We start from the raw sequence: 23,121 nt of genomic DNA, 5'->3' as shown, positions 1-23,121 counted from the left end.
TCACCTAGCAGGTGCACAGGTGTCTGCATTACTCACTGTCACATTTTAAAAGGTCCACAGGTGGTGCTAATTAATACCTGAACTGTTTAAGGTCCTGAGGACAGAGGCCCTGATTCAGAGCCAGACACTCTGACAGAGCGCTCGCTCTGAATCAGGGCCGTCCCTCCTCCTTTTTGAAGCGGCCTCCTGGCCGCTCGCATAGCTGTGGGTGACCACCCACAGCTATAGCGAGCGGCCAAAATGATGGTCGCGATGGTCAAGACCATCGCGAACATTGGGCTTGCGACTAGACCCTTGCGGTAGGGTCTCGCTGCCGCAAGCCCTGGACTGCTTTTGGCTCTATCAGAGCCAAAAGCACTCCCACTGACATCACTAGTGATGTCAGTGGGGCTGGCCCCAGACGGTAGGCGTTCCCATGGGAACGCCTCCGTCTGGGCAACCACGCCCCCGGTAGGCCCACCAAAGGGGGCGTGCTGTCAATCACCATCGACAGCACGCCACCTTTGGTGCGAGACCCATAACGACGGCTTGGCCGTCGTTATTCGGGTCTCGCGCTTGCGCACGATAGAGCCGCCTCCGTCGTGCGCATGCGCACTTGGGCTCAGCGCTCGCGAGCGGGTCTGAATCAGGCCCAGAGTTTGAGAACCTATGATACAGTGCACCCCTGGCAGCCACAGATGTACTGACTGTCCCCTCCGTGATGATAACTTTGTCTTAGGCTTTGTCTTCTAAATGTACTGCTTTCACTAACCTCCCCCTTGCACACAATCTGTGACAACATTTTCATTGGAAAAAGTTTTGGGTGGTAATGGGGGGACCTGCCAACAGGTTCACTCTGAGTCATCGAATCTGTTGTGTGGTACCCACATGTGTGAACCTCTCTACTGTAAAACCATCACGCCTCCTAATCCTGTAATACTGTACTGTTTCACTTTACTGTGTGAAGTTTTATGATTTTTTTTTTTTTTTTTTTAACCCTTAAGGAACAGCCGACCAAATACCACAATGTAAAAGATGTTCTATTTCCTGCTCAGTCAGTGGAAACAGCAGACCAGTAATAAAAACTACAAGAGGTGGGAGATCTCCCCATCACTGTAGCACTTAGCATATGCTTTGTTATGCATGGGGTACAGGGTTGGACTGGCCCACAGGGGTACAGGGGAATCCCCCAGTGGGCCTCACTGCCTGAGGGCCAACCCCCTCCTTTAGGGATCAGGTTCAAGACTGTTCACTTGAACTATGCATTATACATATGTTGCATTATACTGCACAGTACTATGGTGTATGTTCAACAATGCATTGCTGTTATTAATCAGGTATATTATCATGAATGCACCAGCAGTATTTACTATATGTACATTTTTAAGGGGCCCAGACCATGCATACGCTAATGGTTAGTCAAGCCTCTTTGGAGGCTGGCCACACCCTTAAGTAGGGGCCCCTATCACTGCATTCACCCGGTGGGCCCTTCATGCCCCAGTCCGACACCGATGGGGTGTAACAGCAGGTATTTATTTTAGAAAATCTGGGGAAGTGTGCAATTAAGTAACAGCCTTTTAAGTGCACCGAACTTAATTAAAGGCCCCCATACATCAGAGATTGATTGCAGCAATCGTGCAATTTGCAATCGATTGTGTATAAAAATCTTTCCCTTTTTCAATCGATTGTGGCAATTCTGCAATCTGCATTCGATTGGGAAAGATTTTTATACACAATCAATCTCTGATGTATGGGGGCCTTAAGTGATGATAGAACTAAAGGCCCCCATACATCAGCAATCTGAAAGCCACAATTGAACAGTTTGAAGATTATTGCCCTATTTTAGGATTTCCCAATCTAGCAATCTGCGCCTATACATTACAGATCTTTTTCAGTGATATGCAGATCGATTGCAGCAAACACAGATCTGCCAATCTTGAAAGGCCCATCCTTTTACTGGTAACTGTCTGCAAATCTACTGATCATGTCTATACACTAGCAATTTACAGCCCCAATCAATCTGTGAAATCCAACATGTTGGACAATCTGATTTAACAATTCCAATCACTTTTTTGTTGCGATCTGTGAAACCCATACATTGCAGATTTTTATACACAATCGATTGCAAATTGCAGAATTGCCACAATCAATTGCTGATGTATGGGGGCCTTTACACCCCTTCTCCAGGCATGGATGCAGGGCACACAAAAAGCTGCAGTGTCCAAGTCTTCTGTTTCTCATTATAAAGGAAAGTTATTATAGAGTAGTACTTCATATCTCAAGGATTTCACTTCTTTGGATCAGTGTTGGTGTTGCTGCGGTGAAATCAGGGGCTGCATACTTGGTGGTGCTGTCCCAGAATGTCTACATTTTTCATGATCTGTAGTCTTTAAATGGTAAAGTCTTTGTGCTTTCTGCCCACTAGTTCCTATAGGGAGAGCATTGTTCTAATTCTCTTTCTTATATGGGCCACACAACTACGGCCCAGATTCCTCGTTCTGCCGATCCGTGGAACGGTAGCCATTAATGGTGGCGATCTGGCAGTGGTTTAGGGTTATTCAGCATTTTAAAACTCCCCCACTTACTGATTTCGACCACTTTTGGGTTGGGATTAGGGAATCGAGATTGTTCAACATGTTTGAATATCCCCAAATCCCAGACTCCATAGTTGGCAGAACTGGAAATTGCAGCAATCGGTCACAGATGTATGGGTCCCTTAAGTGCTGCCGGGTCTGGGCCTATTAAACACTGGAGAGACCTGTTGGCTCCCTCGTTGGAGAATGTTGTACATAGAACTTGTCATCTTGTTACAGTGGAGGGAAATGCCCATCAGTTAAGAAACAAAGGAGGGCCATCTGGGACTCTAGATTCACTCTTTCTTCAGTAACTTCTTAGAAGGGAAATCGGTACTTCCGTATCTTTGTGGCCCCCTGGTTACGCTACTTGCGTATCTTCACTATTCAGTGAAGATACGTAAGTAGCGTAAACTTGAGGAAATACCATTCGGCTCCTTGCGGGCTTGCCACGCAGCGGGCACGGTGGCTCGCTTTGCTCGCCACATGGATTTATTCCCCCTCCATGCCCACTCGGATGGTAGGGAATGACGTTGGATGGTAGGGAATGACGTTGGACATTAGCGTAAAGATGAGCCAGTGTCCTTTATTCCCTACCATCCAACGTCATTGGTTGCAATCTGCGAAGCCCATACATTGCAGATTTTTATACACATTCGATTGTAAATTGCAGGATTGCCACAATCGATTGCTGATGTATGGGGGGCCTTAAGATGCACTTATAACGAACAAATAACAAAACATAGACAATATAACAAAATCTAAGGTGCAGCGTATTCTACTGTAAAATAATCGCAAAAATAAAGTAGATACATTTAAAAATAAAAATGGAAAAGTCAAAAAGAGTGTAGAAAGGGAACATAAAGAAAGAGTTAAGAGAGGAAGGTGGGGGGAGGGCTGCATATGAGGCAGAGGATTTAAATTCAATCAAACTAAACCGTAGAGCAGTAAACTCTGAATGTTTCTCAGGGGCTGAGTAAAGGATATCATACATGGTCATGTAGACAACGTCAAGACGTCCTACCTATTCCTTTATAGATTGTACTTGGTAAATGCTACTTCAAAGCTGACTGGTTGCTATGGGCAACTTCTCCACGCTTTTCGCTGCTTGATACAGCAACCTCTTAGAAGCTTTAGTAAATCTACCCCTCAGAGTAATTATAAGATTCTTAAATAATGCTGGAGTGAGCAGTGGCATCACAAGGGGGTTGCGGGCCGCAACCAGGTGTCATCCGCCGAGGGGTGACACCAAGCTGCAGACTCCCCCTCAGTGACAGGAGCCAGGTGTTGCACTGTAGCATTAAGTGCAGCACTCTGCTCCTGACACTGTGAGGGAGCCGGCACTGCAAACGGGCCAGTCCGCACCTCCGGCACCCCCCTTCCCCTGTAATAAGCACGGGGGTTCTGGCCGCAAAGCCACTCCCCTTTTTAGCGGCAAAGCCACGCGCACAGCATCCCTCCCCGCACCAGGTGACACCGCAGGGAGGGATGCCACTTGGAGTGAGCACTGGGAATGGCAAAAACTGAATTGTGATGGGATGCAGTCCAGTGACTCGAAGCAGAAAGACCTTCGGGTTCATTGAGTAAACTGTGCTTTTCATTGTTCTTATTCTAACCACATGATATGCCGTGTTTCACCTTGAAGTTCAAAATTCTGTTGGTAAAACAGCTGAAAAATTGTTAGTTGTTAAAGTGCTTTTCAGTGAATAAACCTTTTTTGTTTTTGTGGGATTAAATGAAGAAAAGGCCTCAGAGGGCGCAGTATTGATGAGGCAATGTGGTTGGTGTGGGACCAGGAGACGAGATTTAAATGAAGGCAGAAGTTGAATTATTTATTACTTTGTTGCGGTTGTTTTGTTTTATTATTAGATTGTATCACCGTAGTAAACCACCTGCTGATTGTTACAGAATTGCTTTGGGCTTACAGTTCACACGGCTGGGATTGTAGATCCTGTTATCTCTTTCAGAAATGTGGATGTGCCTGTTACATGGAGTTCTAGAATGTGTCGTGTGGTTCTTCTCCTTGTGCCCTTTTCTAGTTGTAAGGGGGGGTGCATTATTTTTACTTTGACGTGACCTTCTTAAATGTCCTAGCCTTCCTTCTGAGTTCATCAATTCTGACTGTATTGTGAAACGGGGCTAAGCTGGGAAGAAACTGGAGTTTTATGGCATTATGCAAGGCATTATACTCTGGTTTTGTTGCTTCCTTTCTCTGATGGAAAGAACATTGGTAACGCCAAGCTGTAAGAGCCATTTGTACAGCAGCAGCATCTGGCCTACAGGCTCCACATTCAGCTGAGATATTTCACAATTGTCTCTGAAGCCCTGCAGCGTACAATGATTTGCATGTTCCTGGAAACGCACTGGGGAAACATGAGGGGGTAGGATAGAAATATAGGGTGAATGAACGGTTAATGGAATTCTCGTATTTAAAGGTATGGTGTATGTAGAAGTTACACCATCAAAACTACTCTGAGATGTGCCATCATTATTACTATGGATGCTTTTAAAATACATTTTTGGTTTAAAGATTGGAGGAACAGTTAGAATTGTTCAACCAAAAACCAGGAGAGGTGTAGAAATGCTAGCGAATGATCAGACAAGCCCGGTAAATGAATAGATGAAATCTAAGATTGTATGCACTAAAATGTAAGATTACTGTAATAAACCTGAAAATGTTCATTCACTGGCTGATTAACTATCACTATCTATATATTCGCAAAAGCTTTCTGTGCACGAGCTGCTAACCATGGCGCTTCGGGTTTAAACAAAGCAGCTCAGGGGAAGCTGTGTCCTGCTGCAGGATATTCTCAGCTGTATAGATTTCCTCTCCTGATTTATTATGAGCCATTGAGACTGGAAAAATGTCAAAACAAATACACAGGTGTAATATACTGCACTTTAATAGGAAGAAATGTCTGCCTTTCTCTGTGCTGGTCTGTATCTGTAAAAACAAGAGAAGCCAGGGAGCCTGACCCTCTTATCAACACTCCCCATGTACTGATGACATCACTTATCCTATGGATGCCTTGGGTACAATTGAATTCAGATAGTAGCTTTGGGTGGTATCCCAAGGTAACGGTTTAACAGCTCTATTGTTTTATAGACTCTGGGACTCCTGCACTTTTCTCCAGACTTATGTACTGAAACTGGAGGGGGGTAGGCTCAGAGGAAATTTGAGGAAAAATGACTTAACAGAAAGGGTAGTTGATCAGTGGAATAGCCTCCCATCAGAGGTGGTTGAAGCAAAGGCTGTGGAACAATTTAAACATGCTTGGGTTAAGCATAAGAATATCCTTGAGAGACCTAAGGAACAATTGGGCTTGAAGTTGCCAAAAGGATAAATGAAAAGGGGCAAACTAGATGGGCCAAGTGGTTCTTATCTGCTGTCAAATTCTATGTTTCTATGAAGGACTTGAAAGACCACATTGCAGGAATGGGGCAGGTTGGAGAGCTATCCAGTTGGTTTTCTTCATTCCTTCTATGTCTTGCAAATTCTCCAAGGAGTGACTTATATGGATAGCAGGAGTACCCTGGCGGGTGTGGCCAGAACACGAATAGTAGTCATTGGTAAGAGTCTACGCCCCCCTACTTTTGTCACCTTACTGGAGTTACATCTTGGATCACTGGGCACCCTCTTCTTTTTGTCAGTATAACTCCCTAAACCTGGATGTGGATTAAAAGATCTACAGTAAAAAGGTAGACCATGTCTAGATAGACTCCAAATGTTAGACAGTCAATAGGTTGACAGGTAGAAAAGGTCGACACACTAAAGGTCGACAGGTAAATGTGTAACCCTAATCTTCACCCTAACCTTCCCCTTGGTGCCTAACCCCAATAGTTAGGGTTAAGTGCCTGACCCTAACCGTCCCTTCTAGTGCCTAACCCTAACCGTTGGGGTAAGTGCCTAAACATAACCCTAAAAAAAAGTCGACCATTTTTGTTTCTACCTTTTTTTCATGTTGACATTTTGACCATGTCGACCATTTGTACCTGTCGACCTTCTTACATGTTGACCTTTTGTTCCTGTCGACCTATTGACTGTCTAACATCTGTTGTCTATCTAGACATTGTCTACCTTTTTACTGTAGATCTTTAGACCGGATCCCCCTAAACCTATAGGGCTAGATTTACTAACCTGCGGTTTATCAAAGCTGCCGATCATCATCTGCTTTGACACATGGTTTTAAAGCTGCAACAGAAATAGATGGAACACCAGTCTCTGGTGTATCATTTTATTTCTATTGCCCCTTTAAATTAGTCGGTCAAAGTCGTCAATCATCGGCGTCCTGGACAAACTGCCCAATAGTAAGTTTAGCACATAGTTCATGATATATGTTCATTTTGGTGTATTTTATGTCCTTTTTTATTAGGAATTTAAAATGTAAAGCAGTGCAGAAGGCAAGACTAAATGGATAAAGTTCATTTAGGATAATTACGGTACCTGCTGTGATATGGCTGGCAATTCATCTGCAGATGGGCCATAGAATATTATCAGATTTTATACATTTCCCTGCAGGGTGGTTACACAACGCTTTCCTTATCAAAACTTTGACACAGACTTCCGAACATTTAAAACCCATCAATTTGTAGGTCTAATATGTAAGTGTAGCACCCTCTTGAAAGCATAATATTTTATAAATAACCGTAACTAGTTTTGCTGCCACCTTCTCTGCTCCCCCAATGTTTCAGCCCTTGTAATTTATTCACTGGAAACATTATATTTTTTTATTTTCATTTTCACTTGAGCTGTACATGTGCGCATTGATGGAGGCTATAGGTCGAAGTGCACGTATTGAAGTTGTCTGATTGCAGAGACACGTACAACTCTGTATACGGATGCTTGTACAAATGTTATTCTGTGCATACAATGCAGAAGCAATGGAGGGTGGCTTGCATTAAATTCTGCATCGGCCCCAGTGTATTCCTACTAAACACTGGTGGAGCGACTAAATTATTAACGCTGTCACATTTGCATGACTGCAAATTGTAGGCTGAGAAGGAAGTACATCATTAATGTATATTCAGCTATATAGATCTGTAAAAGTTAAAACTGTTTGCAAATAACCTCCAGGTATTGTGAAATGATGGCCCCCAGCATGACCTGCAGTTTCACAAACATTGGAGAGCGACAGGCTCCCTACCTCTGCCCTAACAGAGATGTTTCCATAGATGGACATTTTACTTTGTTTTTCTGTCCTCAGGGTTCAGCTGATCCGCTAAACAGCGCTTTCCACCTTACATACAACATGGTCCTAAACCTCCTACGTGTGGAGGAGATTAACCCTGAATACATGTTGGAGAAATCCTTCTATCAATTCCAACATTACAGAGCCATACCCGGAGTAGCGGAAAGTAAGTACCGATTTATTCGTGGATTCTCCATTTACTTAGCAACAATTTAAAAAAAAGCTAAACTTGTCCGTCATTATCTGATCTTCATCCTGTAATTTGCACTTCCAGCAAATATCACCATACCCAGGGTTCCACCACCCACCCTGATGATTGCTTCATGCAGCCATTTTTACTGGGTTTCTGTTAATAAAAGCTACGGGCTGTATGACACTGCTTAGGGATGTGGCTATGTGGACCAATAAGCTGCAGTCCTGGAATTTGCAGCTTTCTTCTTCACCCTTCCATAGGGGACACAGGCTTAGACCATGGCTACAGGGGGAGCAGGAGGAGTCCGGGCACAAATAGTTCATCATCTTCTTCTCCCAGCAACCCTGGCTCCTCCCCCCTATACCCCAGCCCCAGGCAGGCCAGTTCAGTTTGGTGCCATGCAGGAGCAGGCATGTGTTAAGGTGCGTACACACTGGGTGATTTAAAGTGGACAACTGAACGATATCGACGAACGACCAATGATGCGCGTTCCAGCAGGTCGTTCGTCTTTATCGTTCATCTGGCAAACATGCAGGCCAACCTGACTATATTGTCAGGTTGCTGCGTGTTGGGGAATGGGTGAGAGAGCCCGTAGCTGAACGATATTAATGATATTGTTCAGCGGGTGTGCTCAATGTCATGAACGACATTGAGTACACCCTGCCAGGGACACACTAGAACAGTGGTCTCCAAGCTCGCAGCCTTAAGTTTGGTAGCTCTTCTAGCTGCAGTACTGCTGAGTCAACTAGGAGGAACTGACCTCTGATGTGTGCTCCCTTTTGACATTGACGACATGGGTGCAGCCACAGGGACACACGTCAGGTGATTGCTGCAGCCTCTACAGCAATCACTTGACATTCTTCCCCGTGGTTCCACCCACGGCGTCTACGCTACAGAGTAGCGAGTGACTCCCACCCTGCTGTACCGGAAAATCACACTGCAGCCCTGCCTATATACTATATATTTTGATCCTTTACTACACGTACCTTCTTGGAGCCAGTAACTAACAGTGTAAATAAAATGTAAGTGCAAGCACATTTCAAACTACAACAATATCGCTGCAATAATTAAATGCGTTTTTATTTTCTATGAAACATTTTTCTCATTTTCATTAAATTACCTTCTTCAATTGTTCAGTTACTAGCCAGATTTATTTTCTACAATTTTAGTAGCTTTTTAGGAGGTTTCATTTTTCTAAAGTAGCTCACACCTTAATTAACGTTGGAGGCCACTGCACTAGACGATATCGCTCAGGGAGCATCTCTTCTATTGTGTATGCTTCTTTAGACTGCTCAGCAGTCTCATCTTTTTATTTAATTTTTATTTATTTTATATAGCTTTTTTTCTATGAGCGGGCAGCTCTAAGCGTAGTGTAGGACGCCCGCCTGGCCGCTCCACTAACCCCAAAGATTTGGTGGGCGCGGCACTTGCGAGCAGGTCAGTGACCTCGGCCGGTCCCACAGCACAAGCCAGGGACCCGCAGCCGGACGCCGGGGCAGTGAGCACGTGCTTTAAGGTAAGATGCGGCTCCCTGTGTACAGGGAGCCATGCTGCAGCGGCTTGCCTCAGATGGCGTCAGGTGAGAACATCAGAGGGTAGTCTCTTATGTTGAAGAGGCAACAATAGTTACTGGTGTCCTGGCTTCAGGTGTCGGCATCCTTGGTGGGGTTAGGCAAACTCTCTGGCTTAATTTCTTGCATGCTGACTCAGACTTAAGAAAGGCCATAGGGGCTCTTCCGCTTCCCGGTCATCTACTGTGATCCTGCTTTGGTTAGGATGGTAGCCACAATGACGTCCAAGGTCTACCAGTTATCCTACCTCCAGGCCTAATTGACAGGCTTGCGCTTCGATAGGCAGACCTCCACCTAGGGGAGTTCCCAGCGTGGAAGGATAACTTTTGCTGTTCCCATCACCTGGATGGCGACAATGGTGAGATTTTTCTCTCCTGGGGCTATGCCGTGACCTTTCAGGAATGACCTTAGAGCCTATCTTTTCCTACTGGTCACGCCCTGCTGGCCTCCTGAGTAGGTCTTTTTGGACAAATCTCTTTGTTGTTCATCTGGAATTCCTCAACAGGCTTTTTGGTGAACCAGGGAGTCTCCATCTTTCTGGCTCTGTGGAAAGTACAGCACAGACTGTGTAATGGTTAGCATTACTGCCTTACAGCACTAAGGCCGTGGGTTCGATATCCACTTCGGCCCTAACTCCCACAGTCCAAAACTATACTGGTGTCTCGGGGCCTCCTTTTATTTTCCGGGATGCCTATTTCCAGGTTCCTATCCGGTCCAGTCACCAGAGTTTTCTCTGGCTTGCGGTCTGAGTAGAGCATTTTAATTTTCATACATTGCCATTTGGTCTTTCCAGAGTCCATCGACTTTTAATGAAAGTCATAGTAAATCATTTACACCGCAGGGGCATCAGGTTTCTACCTTCTCTAAACGACCTTCTGATCCTTGCTGGTCTCCAGAGAATACATTGGTCTCTCCAGTCCCACAGAAAGATCATCCCTGGGATGTATTCCATCTGGACTCCGTTGCAGAAGATGTACCATATGAAGGATTCACAAGGTTTTTAGTCATCGCTGAGCGCCAATACACTCATTTAAATCCTGGGCTCGTTTGTCTTAAGAACAGAGTATGCACAGTTTGCCTGCCTGCCTCTTAAGATGAAAGATGGTCCCTGTGGAACAGTTCCCACCAATAGCTCACACCTTACTGGGAGGTTCCTCTCGTGGTCCAGACGTCCCACTTACACTGACGCCGCCTTTGGGATTCCTCCTCACCACCGATGTCAACAACCTTCCAGGCTTGGTGAACAGCCTCCGTGAGCCGGGTGCCAATCAACTTTGTGGTTATCCAAACCATCTTCAGAGCCCTTTGCCTGGCCCGGATGCTCTTACAACCTGGTCTGATCCAGGTTCAATCTGATTACATGACTGCCATCGCCTACATAAGCCAGTGGCACTCGCAGTCACTTCACTTTGAAGAAGGTGAGTCTAGTTCTCATCTGGACGGTGTTCCAACTTCCGACTCTGTCTGTAGTATTCCTCTCCAGAGTCCGGGTTTGGGAAGAGAGCTTCCTCTGTCACTTGGACACCTACCCAGGTGAATGGTGACTTTGTACATACGCCTTTGGGATCCTACGTCTTCACTGGGGCTGGCCAGACATCGCCTTGGTGGCATCTCGGCACGAACACAGGCTATTGAGGTACTGCTACGTAGCTGCTGTCTCCAAGGGCTAAGTCACAGCATATAGTATACCAGGTATCTGGGTTCGAATCTGGTTGAGATTATTTTTCTTACCCGTACCAGGGTTCTGGGAGCTCTTCGGGTGGACGTCTTGCCGGTCTGGTAGGAGTTCCTTCTCTTATATGCCTTCCCTCCAATTTTGTGGATCCACGAGTCCTCCGCAAGCTGCAGTGAGAGGGAGGAATGGCAATCCCGGTTGCCTCCTATTGGTCTTGGTAAGGTTGGTACATAGATCTTCTATCAATGCTCTGCTGTATCTTCCTGGTGGCCCATCTTCTGTCTTAGGGCCCATCTTCTTCTATCACAAATCTGGCCCGTCTCGTTGCTCTTGACTTTGTCTTGAGCACTTCTCGTTCTCCAGGTTGGTTATTCGTACTATGCTGTATGCCCGTAAGTTCTCCTCTGCATGACTGTCATGGTTTCAGTGGATTTTCTTTGCTATGGGTTCAATCTTGAGTTTCATTCCCAGTGGGTTTCCCTTTCTTGGGTCATCTCCCTTCCGCTGGTGGGGCTATATTTGTCCCTCCGCCTCTTCTTAGAAGCTGCAGGTTCCTACACTTTCTGTCCTCTTCAGAAGCAGTTTGCTCGGAGGCAAGACATAAGATCTTTCCTCCTCGGACGTTGTTGTTCCTCTGCTACATGGACTTCATCTTTGGGGCTTCCAGCTCATCATTTGTCACCCTTTGAGCCCTTGGGCTCTGCTGACATTTGATGGCTTACATGGATGACCGTTTTCCTGCTCCCGACAAATGTTTCTCTGGGGCGCGTTGTCCTGTTCCTCCCCATTGGATTGTTTTACTGGGACCGGCCGGCTGTCCTTTGGTGGTCCCTCGGTTTCTCATCACCAGGACTGTTTGGTTCCTTTGCTCAGGCACCTATTTTTCTATGAATGAGGCCTCTTTGGATTCTTCCGGCCCTCCGGTTCTTTGGGGTTCGGACTCGAGTTCTCAGTGGGACGGCCCCAATTTAGTCCCATACAAATTTTGTAGATGGGACTGGCTGGATTCCACAAGGAACTTAGCCAGTTGGCTTCATATGGTGGTACACTTTTGTGATGGTCCTTTCTGGGCCGTATTTACAGTCAGATTTTTTTCACCGGTTTGTTGTTTTTGGGTGGCTCACCAGCGGTGCCTCGGCTGAGCAGTTTCATAAGAGAGGAGCTATGGTCCTCCGCCCTTGCTCTATTCTGGTGCTGTTCATTTGAAACTTTTGCTGCCACGAACCCGGCTTTTGGCTGAAGAGGTTCTCAGCGAAGCTCTGGTGCGTCCCCTCCCATAGTGGGATAGCTTTGGGACGTCCCATGGTCTAAGTCTGTGTCCCCTATGGAAGGGTGGACAAGAAAAGGAGACTTTTATGTCTTACCTGTTAAGTCCTTTTCTTCGAACTCCATAGGGGACACAGGCCGCCCACCCTGATGTACTGGGCTGGCAGGGATTTTTACTCTGCTTCCAGTCCTCCTTTTTAGTGTTTCTGGGTGTTTGGACCAGTATGTGTAGGTTAGTCTTCCTTCTCCTCTTCCTCACTCCTGCCTTGGGCTTGCTAACTGAATTGGCCTGCCTGGTGGTGGGATATAGGGGGGAGGAGCCGGGGCTGCTGGGAGAAGAATATGATTAACTATTTGGTGCCCGGGCTCCTCTTGCTCACCGTATACCCATGGTCTGAGCCTGTGGAGTTCGAAGAAAAGGACTTAAAAAGGTTTGACAGTCTCCTTTTCTGTTGGTCCTCTCACTTTCACTCACTTCTGCTGCCATTTTAAAGAGGTGAGCAGAAAGGATTTTGGAGATCTCATTACAGGGATGAAGCAGTATGATGACTATAATGACTAAAGGTCACATGCAGCAATATTTTGGACGACCGAACGATAACAATATCGTTCCGTCGTCCAAAATATCGTTCCGTTTCTGCCCCAAAAAGATGAAGATAACGACCAATGCGCGGACCTCCTGTCCAATCTGACGATATTGTCAGGTTGTAGCATGTTCGGGGATGAGGGAGAGAGCCACACTGGGACGATGTTGCTCATGGAGCGAATCGTCCCGTGTATATGCAGCTTAAGTTGTAATACTACTTTAAATCATATTACAAAGGAACTGCTAAAGGAACTTTAAGACTGTATACATGCTGGTTTTTAACAGTCAATTAATACAACTTGTTTTACTAGCTTAAATGTATCATTGCGTTGTTGACTCTAAAGGAGGGGTGGGCTATAAGCGACCCCCCCCAGATGTTGTAGAACTACACAGCCCAGAATGCCCTGCCACAGTTTTGCTTTTTGACGATGCTAAAACTTGCAAGGCATGCTGGGTAGTTCAACAACAGCTGGAGGGCCACTTATTTGCCCACCCCTGCTCTAAAGGCTTGTTGCAAAAGAGACAGTTGATCCCCAAATTATTGCCATGTTGTTAACTAATGAATTTATGGTACTTTGCTGTTAAAGGGACGACCTGGTAGAAGTTTTGTTTTTTAAATCCGTACTTTGCTGTGTTTGTGCTATTTTTGCTGCTGCTCTCCTGTAGTTGTGTTTTTTTATTTATTTTTTTACTATTATTTTAACACGTACAAGTGTATGTTAGGAGGAAGGGATGATCAAAATTTGGGATTTGTCCCAGGTGGAGAGGAAGGCTGTGGCATTTCTCCGGCAGAAGGGCATTTTGAGCAGTGTCAGGATGTGCCCCTGAACCTGCACGCGGCCCAGATATACTAAGAACTACTTATTTTCTACTTCAGGGTCCATAGGGGGTCCACAGGGTTGACCTTGGGGTATAGGTTGGGAACCAAATCCGGGCACCACGCAGTTAAAGCTTTTAGCTCCCAGGATGCACTGGGTCCACTCTCCCTATAACCCCACCCCCAAGCCAGAGGCACCTCAGTTTAAGTTGGTGCCCGGCCGGAGTCGGGTCACCGTTAGCGCAGGGGGAGCTGATTAGCAGCCCCTAAGCTTATTTTATTTTTTTAGGGACAAAGTTTTTTCCATGGACTTTGGACTCTTCAGAGCGGCAGCGTCGGACTGTCCATAGGACGTCTAAGCTGCCGCTCCGTCACCCCGCTGGCGCTGAGACGCCAGTACAGATCTGGGGATCTCAGCGGGACCCCAGAGTCTGTACTAGCCGGACTCTGTGGGCGCCCAGGACTGCTGCCGGATCCACGGGGAGCAGGTAAGGTCGCGGATCACCGCTTGCGGTGATCCGCGCATTTCAAATGCAGTCCTGTGCCTCCGGTCTCAGGGGACAGACCGGAGGCGCCGGCAGTGGCGGCGGGCCCCCCATACCCCGTGTGTCCACTAGACCACCAGGGACTTAACGATCGGTGCAGGGAGCCGGCGTCCCGGGGGTTAATAGCCGGCCAGGGGAGGCAGCCTTCCCTGTTACAGCGGCTCCTCCCCTCAGCTCAGCGCGCCTTTCAGTATCCATAGTCTGGCGTCGCTGAGCTGCTTCCTCCGCGGGCCACGCTTCCTCTGAGGTCTCCAGCGGCCATTTTATCTCTGGTGCAGCAGAAATCTCTCAGGATGGCAGTGAGTCCAGTCCCCCTGCGTACCTCACCATCAGGTCAGTGTACACAGCACTGTAGCCTTCCCAGACACTGAATCTGGGCAGTTGAATGCAGTGTAATAGTGCAGTATATTATATGACATGTTTATGTATATATGTATATATCTGCATTGTATGTGACTTATGCTAGTGCTGACTGTACTTTATTCTCTCACCTGTCAGTGTATATCTATCCCTTTTCTTTATCTGCCCTAATACAGCTGTACTTAGGGTGGTTCTGAGACCTCACATTTATATACTTGTTAATATTTGTGTGGTTTGTCACATACTGTTGCGTGCTGCACGTTGCCATATTTTAGATGGAACTGTGTGTTGCATACGCTGAAAATGGGTCCCTGCAGCTAATTTTTGGCATCAGTCAGGACCAGTATAGCGCTGCTTAATATTTCCGCCAAGATTGGTCAGATATGTCTGACCAGGAGATAGAGCGTTATACTGCACCCATTTTTACTATCCTGCAAGTCATGTGCTGCAGGTGTTAGTGCGGAGGATTTGACTCATAAAGGGTTCTGTATGTGGCGTCATCTGGTGCCGGCCTCTTTCACGACCCCCTTGGGCGGTTTGTTTTCTCGGGATCCTCTCAATTGCGGATCGCCGGGCGGGCCCCATTGTTGTACCTCACTTGGGGTTACTTCACCATACTGCCCTTTTCATCTCAGGGTATCTCGCAGCTTCTTGCTCTCTTCCCCTGTGACACAGACTACCGCTCCCTGCAGGGGTTTTTCGCAGTATATGAATTCCCCCTGGTGCCACAATAGTCTGTCATTCCCCTTGCAGGGATTACCACAACAGCCACCCTGGGTGGATGTCGTTTTCTACGAAACGCTAATTGGCGTGGTTGACGCCCTGTGGTTACTTCCCAGTTGGCTCTGCCGTGAACTGGGTACTGTTCGGGGCTCTTTCCCTCTTACACGGGGGGAAGCCTATTTCAGGTATTATTATCCCTGCTTTAGGACTGGTAGCAGGTCCATTCTGGTTAGAGTGAATGTTGACCTGCACCTGTATCATACACCCTCAGTATTGCGTGCCTTCGGGTTCCCTGTTGCTGACTAGCGGGTGGATCGCATAGCGGGACTCTGGCTGTTGCCAGATAGGAGGTGTTACAACAGTGTTTGGCCTCCTGTCCCAAATTCCCTGAGGGTCATCACGAGCCCCTCCTGGGGGGGATGGGCGTGTTACTCGTCTGATTACAGACGTTACTACGCCTCCCATTCCTGCGTGGTCGGATTCTTCGGATCCGTAGGTGGTAACTCTGCCTGAAATCAGTATACTTGCTTTCAGGAGTTGTTATCCATCCTACCATGGCTATAGCATGGTTGGTTAATACTATTGCATATTGGGTTGATGCATTTGTAACGTTTTTTCCCCTCCAACACGTCGGGGGTTCAAATGTATTTGGTCGCTCACGTAATATATGCTGTTGTCATAGGTGGAAATGCCTATATTGGATACCAGTCTCCTAACTTTCAGAGTTCCGGCTGCGACTGTATCCTCCGTAATACCCTATGGCTGCGCTCTGGGAATGCAGAGGTGCAGATACCATCTTTAGGGTTGATATTGTTTGGTCCTGACCTTGACAAGATTGTAGTAACATTGGCAGTATTACTAACGACAAGTTTACCGCTTTCAGCTATGCCCACTACAAGGCCTCAGACTAAGTCTGTTAAGTCTTTTTTGTCCTCTGGGTCAGCCTAAAGGTCTGTTTCTTCGTAGACTGTCGGCATCTACAAGGGCCGACATATCCAGTACCGAGCAGGCCTGGACTGCCAGCCGATCCTGCTTCTGAACCTACGGATATCTCTTCAGCCTGACGGGACAGGCCTACAACTGGGAGATACCGATTTTCTCAGTTCGCCCGGTATTAGTGTCAAGTTGCCGCGGCTACGTGGGTAGGAGGGTACGCCCTCTTTACAAGGGCCTTACAGATCCAGAAAGCTATGCAGTTGTTGCGGTAAGCGGAGCTAATTAGGCCATCCCCACTATCTCAGTGAGGGACTGGTTGTTCTGCTTTCTTTCTGGTGCGGTGGCTGAATGGTCCTCTTTGGCCTATTCTCTGTCTCAATTCCCTGAACCAGTTCCTAAAGCTACCTGGGCTCAGGAGGAAATCCCTATGCTCCATCATACGATGTTTGGAACCTGGGGACTTTATGGTATCACTGGATATACAGGACGCGTGCCTACGGGTACTTACAGAGACCTTTCCTCAGCATGGGCTGAGGTTTGCTGTATCACAGCAACACTTACAATTTTTCGGGCTCTGCCTGTTGGGACTGTCCTCAGCCCCACAGGGGTTTACCAGCGTTTTGGATTTTCTGACAGTTCTTCTGTTCAGTATATCCCAATGCTCCTGTACCTGGACGGCCTCCTGCTCTTAGCGGGATCACCGGGGTACTTTACGGCCAGGTCAGGATGACTGTGGCTTCTTCAGGGTGCAGACGTTTAATCAACGGGGAAAAAGTCCTCCCTGCATCCCTCTCTGGGTATTCTTCATCTAGGATCCCTGCTGGATTCTCAGAATCTGAGAATTCTTCTGGCGTAAGACGGAATCTCCTCTCTTCCATTAGGAGTACATGGTTGTCTGCGCAGTCGACAGATGTCTTTACACTCTGGGATGCATGGTGGAATGGGCTCAGTTCCATTCCAGGCCTTTCCATAATTGGCTCATCTCCAGATGGAATGAGTTTTTTCTGTCGGATAACTGTTCAAACGATGATGCTCTCTCCGGAGGCAAGTCGGTCCCTGTCCGGGTGGCTATGGCCATCTCGTCCAGGGTTTTCTTTGCTATGGACAGTGTCTGGATCGAATCCTTTTCAGTGCAGTTGGACGTCTGTCGATTCCACCCTGTCAATTAACTTACTCTGGCATAACTCTTGTTTCCCGGTGAACCTGAAAAGGTTCAGTCCGACAGGGTCAGGACAGTGGCTTCCTTTTTAGCAACACTGTTCGTTGGGTGGCAATGACAGGTATGTCACATATTCGGACATAGTCCGAGGGCCTCCTCCCGACCATCTCGGCAGCGTTCATTTCAGGAGCTCTCCATTGGGAAGCGGGAGTCCTCAGCCGTCACGACGTGCATCCCGGGGACTAGTCTCTTCCCCAAGAGAGGTTTCATCTCCTGGTGAGCAGGGGGGGCCCCCCTGAGGTGACCCTCATGGCCTTCTGACTTTATCACACTATGGTGTTACAGTTCAGCTTTGGGGATTCTGAAGCAACCTTCAGCGACTCTTTGTCGGTGAAGTGGTCCTTCCACTTTGTGTACCTGTGTTCTCCGGTCTCCCTTCTTCCTCAAGGTCTTTGGAAGTGTTTTCAATCGAGACGGAGATGCTTTCCTGCTGGTGGCTCCTGATTGCCCCAGATGTCAGGGGTACTTGGATCTTCGGAGTCTCTACATCGATACTCCATCCCTGATGCTTCACTGCCCGGACCTGTTGTCTCAGGGTCTTTGGTTTTGCCTTGGACCTGGGTCGTTTGTCTTTGACTGTGTCCTTACAGTGGTCTTACGGCTTCCCTGGCTTTGTCATCGTTGGAATGATTAGAGCACATGGATCAGCTTTTGCTGGGACCTACCACAAACTGTGGCAGCCATAAATCTTATGGTATTGTACCTGTCGATACAATCCTCCGGTGTCCAGGATTTCCAGATATTCTGGCATTCCTTCCGGCTGGCTTGGGTTTCACACTTGGCCTGGTCTTCCTGACAGTGCGGATCTCTACACTGTCAGTATGGTTAAGATATGGAATTGCTCCACTCTGGTATCCAGTTCATCCTTTGGAGTGTTTTCTTGATTATGCCTCCATTTGTCCTCCCTAGGGACTCCTGGGGAGTAAGTAGTGGTTCTTCGTTACCTCCGGGGACAGTCAATGGAACCGCTGGTTGTGATAGCCATTACATGGTCTATTGCTTAGGCTCTCTCTTTCTCTCAGGGTGTTTATATCAACCAGGAGAGTGTCTGAATTGGGAGCGTTCTCATGTGGCTCCCTCTTCTGGAGGGCATCATGTCAGGGTGGGAGTTGCTCTCGCCCTGTGTTGCTTCTTAGTGGTTTTCAGGTTCCATATTGTTCTGGAACTTATGGTACGGCCATTCTGTCCCCAGTCCTCTCGGCTGGTGTGGCCTCATTGACTGTGGTCTGGCCTCTTTGGATTTTTGTGATCCGTTCAGGTTCCTTACGGAAATCGGACTCCTTATTGGTGGTCTGAGATTTCTGGTTTTCACAGGAAAGGATGGCCGGCCTATAACCAAATGTTGGCTGGATGGCCTCGTAGGTCTTCCTCAGGGGCCTACCCATGGGTAGGCCTTCCTGTTGTTGATGCTTGTTTTTTCTCGGGCCATGTGTGCGGCTCGCTGTGGCGCCTCGGCTGTTTTACCTTACTAGGTGGCCACGTGGTCTTCTGTCCACACCTTTTTAAGGTTCTAGGCATTGGTTTCCTTTGCCTCTCAGGATGCTTCCTTTTTGGCGACGGATTCTCCTCTCAGCACAGGAGCGTCCCCACCCTTGGTTGAACTGCTTTGGGACATCCCCAAGGTCAACCCTGTGGACCCCCTATGGACCCTGAAGTAGAAAACAAGAGATATGGTAAGAACTTACCTTTGTTATCTTTGTTTCTACGAAGTCCATAGGGTCCACAGGGCGCCCGCCCTGACGCACCTGGCTTCATATGGGCTGTGTGGCTGGTCACCGGTTTTCCGTCTCCCATTTCGGTGAGTATGGTTATTGAGTGTTCCAGTTTTCTCTCTCTTTTTCTCTCCTCCTCCGGCCTTTGGCTACTTACAAACTGAGGTGCCTCTGGCTTGGGGGTGGGGTTATAGGGAGAGTGGACCCAGTGCATCCTGGGAGCTAAAAGCTTTAACTGCGTGGTGCCCGGATTTGGTTCCCAACCTATACCCCAAGGTCAACCCTGTGGACCCTATGGACTTCGTAGAAACAGAGATAACAAAGGTAAGTTCTTACCATATCTCTTGTTGTTTAGTTAAATACAAATTTAATTGCTACAAACCAAAATGTTAATTTTGTTAGGAAGATGTTATTGAAACATAGCCAGTAGTATGGTGATAAAATACAAATCGTACACAAAAACTATCAATAAAAGGTATCCTGGCTGCCCTCCTACTTCTCTGACTGATCCATCTGTCTATTACAACAAATGATGATGGAATAGAGAGCGCTTCTAATTGATAGATTTAAAATATTGTTTGCCCTTCTAAGGTGGAGACCTATAACTTCTTAAATGTATAAATTAAAATTTATTGCTAACAAAAAAAAATATATATATATATATATATATATATATATATATATATATATATATATATATATATATATAATTTTCAGATAAAATACATAAATAGCCAGCACATAAATGTTAAGTGCAATTGGCAAATAAATAAGTGCATATATGAATTCAGATTTCCCCAAAGTCATACCATGGAAGGTGGGTGGTGTCAGCAACCATACGGACAATTGCCAAGTCCCTGATGGTATAAGGCTGGTTCCGCTCTACACCACCTGGCTTTGCCTTTGATGTTATCAGCAAGGTCCTCCACAGGGGGTTCTTTGAAAATGGCACAGCAACATCAGCACAACGCATTTCGGATCTTTCCTTGATCCTTTTTCAAGTGCATGGTCCATCTGTCTACTCTAATGAACTCCTCTTCTCCCAAACCACCCCTCCTCCCCCCCCCCCCCCTGCACAGCTTCTTGCAGTAGGTGTTCCCCAAGCTCTGTTTTTTGACCTCTCCTATTCTCCCTATGTACGTCCCCTATAGGTGAACTCATCAGCTCCTTTGACCTCCATTATCACTATGCTGATGAATCTCAGATCTACCTTTCCTCCCCCAACCTCTCCCCCTCTGTCCTCACTCATATCTCCAACTGTCTCTCTGCTATCTCTTCCGGGATGTCCCAGCGCTTTATTAAACTTTATCATCTCAGTCTTAGATATATTATCTTCCCACCCTCCAACATAACCTCACTTCCCACTATTTCTTTATCAATTGATGGCACAACTATCTCCTCTAGCCACTTAGGCCCTGATTCAGACCCACTCGCGAGCGGCTGTCCGCTCGCCAGTGGGTCGATGTTCTGCACTGAGCATGCGCACGACGGAGGGAGCTCCGTCGTGCGCATGCGCCAGACGCGACGAGCGAAGGACTTTCCTTCGCTCGTTGTGTCTGATCAAAGGGGGCGTGCTGTCGATGTTGATTGACAGCACGCCCCCTTTGGTGGGCGTGCCTCCCTGACGGGGGCGTTCCTAAGGGAACGCCTCCCGTCAGAAGCCGGCCCACTGACATCACTAGTGATGTCAGTGGGAGTGATTTTGGCTCTGATAGAGCCAAAATCACTCCGGGCCTTGCGGTTGAAAACCTCAACCGCAGGCTCCGGCTCGCAGTTTCGATGGTCGCGATGGTCAAGACCATCGCCGCCATCAAACTGCACGCTCGTATAGGCTGTGGGTGGTGACCCACAGCTATACGAGCGTCCAGGAGGACGCTCCATAGTTATGGAGGCTGGCCCTCATTCAGAGCGTGCGCTCTGCTCAGAGTGTACGGCTCTGAATGAGGGCCTTAGTGCCTTGTCTTGCAGTTATCCTGGACTCCTCCCTCTCCTTCAAAGCACATATCCAGAACCTCTCGCAGTCCTGTCGTTTCCATCTCAAAAATATTTCCAATATCAGACCCCATCTCACCCAGGATGCTGCTAAAACCCTCATACACTCACTGGTCATCTCCAGATTGTACTACTGTAACCTCCTATCTGGCCTCCCCAACTCCCATCTCTCTCCTCTCCAGTCTGTCCTTAATGCTGCTGCTCGGCTCGTCTTCCTCCCCAAACGTTCTGCCTCCCCTCTCTTACGCTGGCTCCCCTTCAGAACCCAATTTAAGATTCTTACACTCACCTACAAAGCTCTCACCCATTCCTCTCACATTTACATCTCTTACCTCATCTCCCTTCACTCTCCTGTCCCCCCTCTTCATTCAACAAATGCACACCGCCTCTCATGCCTACTGATTACTTCCTCCCACTCCCGCCTCCAAGACTTTGCCCGTGCTGCTCCCCACCTTTTGGAACTCTCTCCCTCTCCCCATCAGACTCTCCACCTTTCTACAATCCTTCAAACGGGCTATCAAGACCCACTACTTCATCAAAGCCTTCCAGCTCTCATCTAAACTTGCTGCTACATGTTCCTTCCTCCCCATCTGTGTCACACCTGTTTGTCTTCCCCTCCCTTTTAGAATGTAAACTCTTACGAGCAGGACCCTCTACCCTCTTGTGCTTCTCCCTACTTTAATCTACTTCTACTTAATCTACTTCTTACTCCACACTAGGGCACCTAACACTTGGTTGCTTATTTAGGTGTTATGGTCGCTAATGTAGCAATGTATATTATCCATGTCCTTGTTCTGCATTGTATTGTATTGTTCTGTAAGTCGCTAGTCACCTGTTTGTTTATGTACTTTGTAAGGCGCTGTGGAACACTTGTGGCGCCATATAAATAAATGATAACTTTTTATATACTGAATCTGTCCTCAAACTTCCTGACTTACAGAGGTGAAGAAATTGGAGGAGCAGTATAATAGTATACATATTCCCAATGAAGACAGCGTGGTGACCTACTACAAAATCCGCCAGCAACTTGCTAAACTTGGCAAAGAGATTGAAGATTATATCCACAAACCCAAGTATTGCCTTCCATTTTTGCAGCCAGGGCGGTTAGTTAAGGTAAGGCCAAGTTGAGTTACTGCCTAGATATTCATGCGCCTTACAGAACTGCATTAAAAAGAGAAAAATGCAATATATGTATGAGATCGAGAGCCTAAAAGAGGCACTTTACAACTCATTTTGTGGTTATTGTGTGTGAAACCAAGTTTGATATTCAGAAGTAATTAGAATAGGTCCAATGGATTATATGTCCTCCATTCTTTTTACTAACTAAATGAGCTGCTGCACACATCGACTGAGTACTTGTATATGACCCCCCCTCCCACCTGGAGGTTAGTTTGTGGGTTGGGACAGAAGGCTGTATGAGGATTCCATTCTGAAGAAATGTAAATTCCTTTTAATCAGTCCTAAAACTCCTAAGTGCCGCCCTGTAGTCTTTCACATAGGAAGTGTAAGTTTGGTGCATACATACAACTGGTTACCCTGTTGTACAGCAACATAAACCCAAAGACCAGGGAGGAAGAAATTTGGCTGTACCTTGTAATAATTCTTGCCCTTGTAGCAGCCTAAAGTTGACCATACACTTCACTATAATCGTGTAAACCAATTGACCATTGTTCAGTAGTGTTCCCACTAGCCAGAATTAGCCAGTTTAGTGATTGCAGTGATGCACACTGTCCTTTTAGGTAACAGGCCATGGTTATAAGATAATCATGGCTTATCGGGACACTC

The 23,121-nt window shown here is 47.0% G+C and overlaps 1 protein-coding gene across 1 annotated transcript in view; it reads left to right on the top strand.

Annotated features, from left to right (window-relative positions):
- MTREX (Mtr4 exosome RNA helicase) overlaps nt 1–23,121 on the top strand; it is a 111,286-nt gene that overhangs the window by 37,265 nt on the left and 50,900 nt on the right. The window contains exons 16-17 of the mRNA XM_088469411.1: nt 7,757–7,907; nt 22,277–22,449. Of these exons, the coding sequence (XP_088325537.1) occupies nt 7,757–7,907; nt 22,277–22,449 (324 nt within the window). The remainder of the gene's footprint in view (nt 1–7,756; nt 7,908–22,276; nt 22,450–23,121) is intronic.

This window comes from Taudactylus pleione, unplaced genomic scaffold, assembly GCF_031769625.1.
Source record: "Taudactylus pleione unplaced genomic scaffold, aTauple2 ptg000092l, whole genome shotgun sequence".
Classification (NCBI taxonomy): domain Eukaryota; kingdom Metazoa; phylum Chordata; class Amphibia; order Anura; family Myobatrachidae; genus Taudactylus; species Taudactylus pleione.
Note: the sequence above shows the minus strand (reverse complement) of the source record. Positions and strands in the feature narration are given on the sequence as shown.